General features: G+C 51.4%; 1 protein-coding gene across 1 annotated transcript in view; it reads right to left on the minus strand.

Annotated features, from left to right (window-relative positions):
• Positions 1-6,341, minus strand: part of PRDM15 (PR/SET domain 15) — a 76,231-nt gene that overhangs the window by 37,310 nt on the left and 32,580 nt on the right. The window contains exons 6-7 of the mRNA XM_019666000.1: positions 1,340-1,441; positions 2-34 (exon numbers count right to left, since the gene is read on the minus strand). Coding sequence (XP_019521545.1) covers positions 2-34; positions 1,340-1,441 — 135 coding nt within the window. The remainder of the gene's footprint in view (position 1; positions 35-1,339; positions 1,442-6,341) is intronic.

A 6,341-nucleotide genomic window follows, 5' to 3' on the forward strand; every position in this document is an offset into this window, starting at 1 on the left:
CCTTTGGTCTGTTCCAAGTGACCCAACAAATGCTCTGCAGGAGGGAGGCCACACGCAGGGCGGTGAGGAAGCCGGCAGTGCCCGCTCCCACACCCACTGTTTGTTTCTTTGTCTTCAATTTTATTTGCTAATACTGTGCCTTTTGCATCGGTAAATAAACTTTATTTCCTCTGCTTTTGAAAAGCATTCCCACTGCACCAAACACTACGACTACTTTAAAAAGTCAATTAGGTGATAAAAGCAAGGCAGGTGCACCACACACACACACCGTTCTGTAAAAACTGGAAGCATGTGTACACACTTAAGTGCAAAGAAAACTATGGAAGGATTTATGAAAACAGTGCTGTGCTTCTCTCTAGATGGTGACCTTCCAGGCAATTCTAATTTTCTTCTTTAAGCTTATTTGTAGTTTCTAATTTTTCTACAATAAATACGATACATAATTACCTAAAAATATAGCCTCCAAAGAGGAATATGAGAAATATTCAATTCGTGATCAACAAAACTGTCTTTAAAAATATTACAAGAAAGCAAAACAACAACAACAACTTTGGTTTATTTCCAACTGAAGAAAGCCTCAGAGAGCCCCCGAGACGAAACCCAGGAAGCAGGCAGGGGTGGCCATGCTCCCAAATGAAGGCTCAGACCAGCTGGATGGCAGGGCACCAGCAGGATAGAGGAGGGAGACCCACGAGAGGACGGGGACTAATGCACTCAGGTGACAGAGGCACACATGTGCACACTGGGGCCAGGACGGACACTGCCCACTGTAAATCTCCACCAGTTCAACACAGGCACTCAGTGGGAAGTGGCTGCTGTCTTCATCTGTCCCCTATTTCGGGGCCTGGTGCTGGGTGAGTGCCCTCAAGAAGCTACTGAGGGAAAGACAATTACAAAGCAAACAATGTCTGTGACACATGTCACAGGAAGGGTTGGGCTGTTTGCACACAGCAGAACAAGCTAACCATGTGCCGACCTGGCTGAAAACCCTTGGGAAGACCATTAAAGTGGAGACACCTCCCCTTCCAAGCTGTATGGCGCTGCTGAGCTTAAGAGAGAGGACAAAACCCCGCAGTGCCAGACACGAGAGGGGACCCCAGGCCAGAGCGTAGAAACACGAGTGGAAGGAAGGCCTGGTTTCACGCGCCTCCAGGTCTGAGGGACGCGGCTCGGATCTGCACAGGCCGCAGGAGCCGAGCTGCTCACGGAAGCCACGGAGTGTCCTAACGGCCACCCGCGTTGTCTCGAGGGGATGGTGTGGAAGTGACAGCCCATAGCAGAGTGAGTGCAACACAGGACTTCCCGAAACCTTCCATGGCCACCCGCCCCGCCCCCTTACCATTGAGGGGCTGCAGCTCCAGGAAGGTGGCGGAACACACCTTACACACCCACGAGCTGGGCTCCGATTCCACTGGGGCGCTGTTTTCTGGGGTGCCTGCAGCTTCAAAAGAGAGAACAGGTGACCCACAGCAGCTCCTTGTCCCTGAGGGCCCAGCCCAGGGCAGAGTGCACCTGTCCTCACAGGTGACAATGACAGCGGACCCGCAGGAGCACTTTCCACATTCCCAGCTGTTCTCAGAGTTCTATGCACATGGACCTGTTCGGGCCCCATGAGTACCCCCATTTTACAGACGAGGAAACAGCACAGACAGGTGGCGCCACAGCAGCCCGGATGCAGGGTCTGGCTCCAGGCACAGAAACCTGTCTGGTCCAAGAAGCCATCCTTCATACGACTTCAAGAAAAACCTGCATCCTATAGACGAAACCGAATTCCTCGGTCTCTCATGGCTCACTCAAGACGGTGGGACCTCAAACCACTGGTCAGTGTGCTGTGAGCCGGCAGTGGCCGCAGCTCCAGCCCACCCCTGTCCACCAGGACTCTGCGTGGTGACAGAAATGCCCTAGCTGTGCTGTCCAGGGCCGCCCCTGCGTGCACTAGTGCATGGAGGAAATGAAGTTTTAATTCTACTTAATATGATCCTAGCTTTAAATCGCCCCCCGGGGCAGGTGGCTGCTGCCCAGGCAGGTCCACCAGCCTTTATTCATCACACCCCCCCAGGAGCCTCAGGAGGCAGAAAATGACCAGGGTTTGAGGCGGACACAGGGGGGCCCTGCCTGTGAAGCGGGGAACTGCAGCCTTAAAAAAACAAAAATACCTGCTTTTGTGGGACCTAAACACTGGGGATGGTCTGAGTGAGCGTGTGACGTCCAGGCCGGCCCAGTTCTGGCCCAGGGCCAAGCCCGCACCCCCCTTTCTCTCCTGGCTCTGTACAGCCTACGTTGACACACGTGACCCATCACAATACTCCAGGGGCCACTCACACAGCAAACTCCTGGGTCCTTAAAGAAATCACCCAGAATTGAGACCGGGGAAAAGCACATGTCTTTCTGGGTCAGAAACTAGCAATAAGGTTGCAAAGCATGGAAGAAACNTGTTTCATATTGTCTCTGAACCCCGTTTCCAAAATGTCTTCTCCCTGTTGAATGTGTCTATGACTATAAGCCACGGAAGTCCGCTGGCAGTAAGAAGAGTGTAAATGCATAAACAGGTAACACCGCTTCGGACATGACTGTGGTGTCAGTTTGCAGCATTCCCACAGGTGTCTGGACTATGGAGGACCAGGCACATTTTGACAGCTGTAAGGGACTCTCCAAAAAGGGCCGGAAAGAAAAATCGCTATCAGTTTATTCAACTTCAGTGCAAGTTGAATACCCAAGAATAACGTTAAAATATAAAAATTGTCTTTGTTCCCAAAAAGGAAAACACAAAGCAAGGCGTTCAATTTATACAAATTCAAATACAAAAATGCTTTATCATCGCAGCATTATTCACAACAGCCAAAGGGTGGAAGCAACGCAAGTTGCTATTGAAGGAGAAACGGATAATCAAAATGTGGTCTCAACAGACGATGGACTATTATTCAGCCTTCAAACGGAAGGACATTCTGACACCTGCTACAAGTGACAAAAACCAGTCAGGAGCAGATAATCGCTGTATGACTCCACTTATATGAAGTGCTGAGAGACATCTCACAGAAGGTCACCATAGCAACAAAAAATACACGGTGGGGGCCAAGGGCTGCGGGAGGGGGAGTAACTGCTAAATAGGTACAGAGTTTCAGTTCAGGGAAGATAAAAAAGTTCTGGGGCTGGATGGTGGTGAAGGTTGCACAACAATATGAATGTATTTAACTCAAAAATGGTTACGATGGTAAATTTCATGCTATGTACATTTTACTACAAAAAAGTTTTTTTATAACTTTTGACGGTGGACACCCCATTAAGCTCCTGGGCCCACACTGCTTCTGCTGCTACCCAAGCTCGTCCACTTCCCACCATGAGAGACCACCCCCACCCCCACCTCCATCAGACCTTCCTGCTGGGAGGTGCCACCCCCCCTATGCCCGCAGTGGACTCACTGCCCCCAGCACTTGCTGCCCCGAATGCCGTGGCAGGACGTACTTTGGCACTGAACTGGTGTCGCTGGTGGTGGTGGCTAGCTTCCCCAAAACCAGCTCCATGATGCGCTCGTCCGGCGTGGTGGTCACAGGCTCGTCAGGTGGCACCTCAGTGACGATCTCTGCCACTTGCTCTGTGTGGAAGGGATGGGACAGGCCATGTCACTACCAGGGCAGTGGACAGACACAACCTAACCAAGAAGCCACACCGAAGGGGACCGCAGCCAGGCCTGTGGATTGCTGTAGACTCGGATTGCAAGATTTACACAAGGGGAGAAAAAGAAAGAAAAACTAGCAATATTTTAGAATCCACATATTTACCTGTATATATCGAAAAACACAATGATATTCTTAACTCAAAACTGGAGTTATTAACTGTGATTCCTTTTAAAACCACAACAGTCAGAACACTATCTCAATCCCTCTTCATACCAACCCCAAACAAAACATTTTGATATTCAGTGGGATCTTCTAACTTATTGAGATTCAGAAATATTAATTTTAGGAGACAAGCCACCTTGAGCATGTTCAAAAGCAGGTAACTGCTCCATACAAGAGTTAAACACCAAGTAACCCCAGTAATAGGGACCTGGGCTGGCACCTCTGGACCAATGAAATATGAGAAGATCACACACAAAAATTTAGCACTGGTTCTGCCACTTCATTTACTGCAAGTCTTCCCAGTGCAATGAACCATGTGTGAAATAATCCCTTAATAAGCTCTCCGCCCCTCCGCACCCCCTCCACCTGTTAGAGATGGGGAGTCTGCCCAGGGAAGCTAAGCCGCTCCTATCAGTCCCACAGAGCAGACTGCGAGCTGGCTGCGCAGCGGGGCGGAGAAGGGCAAAGCTGAGAATATTACATGAGGACTGTTCTTCTGATTCTCTCTCTCTTTTTTTTTTTTAGGAGCCACATCCTTACCTAGCGGCTGCTCAGCTCGAGCTGGACTTGAACTGCTGTTGCTCAGAGCTCAAACTCTTGAGCGAGCTCTTAACCAACTGAGCCACTCGGCCGGCCTGCTGATTCTCTTTTTTAATTCTCAGAAAGAATAAGGATTTTTTTCTCACAAAAGGGATCATGGGATATACCAGTGGCAAAAAGAAAACTGACCACTACAGTGGTCAGTAACGAAGGTAGTGAGGGGACCTGTGCCATGCACAGGAGAGTGTCTCCAAGGTCCCCCCAAACTCAACTGAGGCTATCATGTAACAGGGCATGCTTCAGCCGTGGCCGGAAACAAGCGAGGTGCCCATTCGCAGGTGACAGGGGGCGGACGGTGGGGCGTTCACACAGCGACCAGTACTGCTCAGCAGCCAGGGGCAAGGAGCGGCCGAAACCCAACGTGGAAGGGTCACCGCAGTGCCACGTGTGAGACACCAGGCACAGAAAAAGCGCCATTCACGTGAACCCCCGGATAGGCAAGACCGATCCGTGTGGGACCAGGCGAAGGGCTGGGAGACGGACTGTTCTCTGTCCTGATGGGACCCGCTCGTCAAAGTTCAGGACTGCACTCTCTGTAGTGCGGATCATATTACATGTAAATTGTATTTTCCAAAAGAGCCGATGTATAGACAAAGATAAAGAGCTTACATTCTGCCTCTACATGGGCTCTGTGCTGAGTCTTCACACCCTGCCCCACGGAGGTGGGAGGGGACAAGTCATGTGGTCCCTCTCNAACAGTATGCAAATAATGTATTATGCAAATGAACTCCATTTCCAGGTTTGTTCTCTGTTTTCCATCCAAAATTTCTAACCTCTGAAATGAGGGCATCTAGAGAAAGTACGTTTCAATCTATTATTTCTACATAATGAAGTTAAAGGTGTGGTTCGCCAGAACTTTCAGCTGACATGTAGCAACTGTAGCTTTGGCTTCTATTACTTTCTGTCTCATTTGTGTCCAGAGAAACAGTTAAAGATAGAGGACAAGGTAGACGGCAACTTCTCTTCCTTGACACTGAGTCGGCCTCACCGAATATCCATCAGGACCGGGCACCCCTCTCGGCCACTCGCTCTGACACCGGGTCCCCTGCACTCATGCAGACCCACAAGGGGCCACGCGGGGTGTCATCTGACTCTGGTCAACCGGCAGCTAAGGCTCCGTGACTGCGAGTGCAGCAGTGGAGGCCATGGGGTGGCCGTGCCCAGGTCTGGGGGAACGCTAGGGTGCAAGGCTCAGAACGCCCGTAATGTAGTTCATGTGAGAGCTCCCAAGGCCACTTCATGCCACGGGTACGGATGCTGCAGAGCAGCTGGGGCGCAGGTGAAAGATTTGCCCGCCACTTAGAAAAGCCCCGCCACGGTTTCAGACAGGAGCCCTCAAAGCAGAACAAACAAACAAATGAACCAAGCAAAGGGACAAGCAAAGGGAGGCTGCGAACGGCTCTGGCCTCGGTGGGAGGGGCCACGCAGATTTAGCTAATTCAGGGAGAGGTTCCCCAGAGACCCACCCAGAACCAGCACAGAGAGACCAGTGACGCACACAGAGGGCCAACGGGACGGGATTCAGTGTCAAAGGCTAAGCGGGCAGGTCTCTAAGCCGACTGCCACTGGTCCCCCCCTCCCGGGTGTGCTAGGGCTCCTAGAGAGAGGAAGAACGAAGTCACCCATGGCACACAGGGACCGTGCAGAGGGGACCGACCAGGGCCTTTCTCCGCTGGATGGGCTGCTAGGCCACCGCCAACTTGCTGGACGTGGGGATTTCTACATACACGTGCTTGCCAGCTGTGAACTTGGCCAGAGGCGGTGACCGGGACACTTGCACAGGCCCAGAGAGGCCCCTCGGCACAGGCTCGTCTGAGCGCGCTGACTTCTGACCATACATGAGTAAACCAAGGCTCCATTTCACATGGAGACCGGCGGGCAGCGGCAGACTCAGAACAACAC

This window comes from Hipposideros armiger, unplaced genomic scaffold (assembly GCF_001890085.2).
Source record: "Hipposideros armiger isolate ML-2016 unplaced genomic scaffold, ASM189008v1 scaffold_458, whole genome shotgun sequence".
NCBI lineage: Eukaryota > Metazoa > Chordata > Mammalia > Chiroptera > Hipposideridae > Hipposideros > Hipposideros armiger.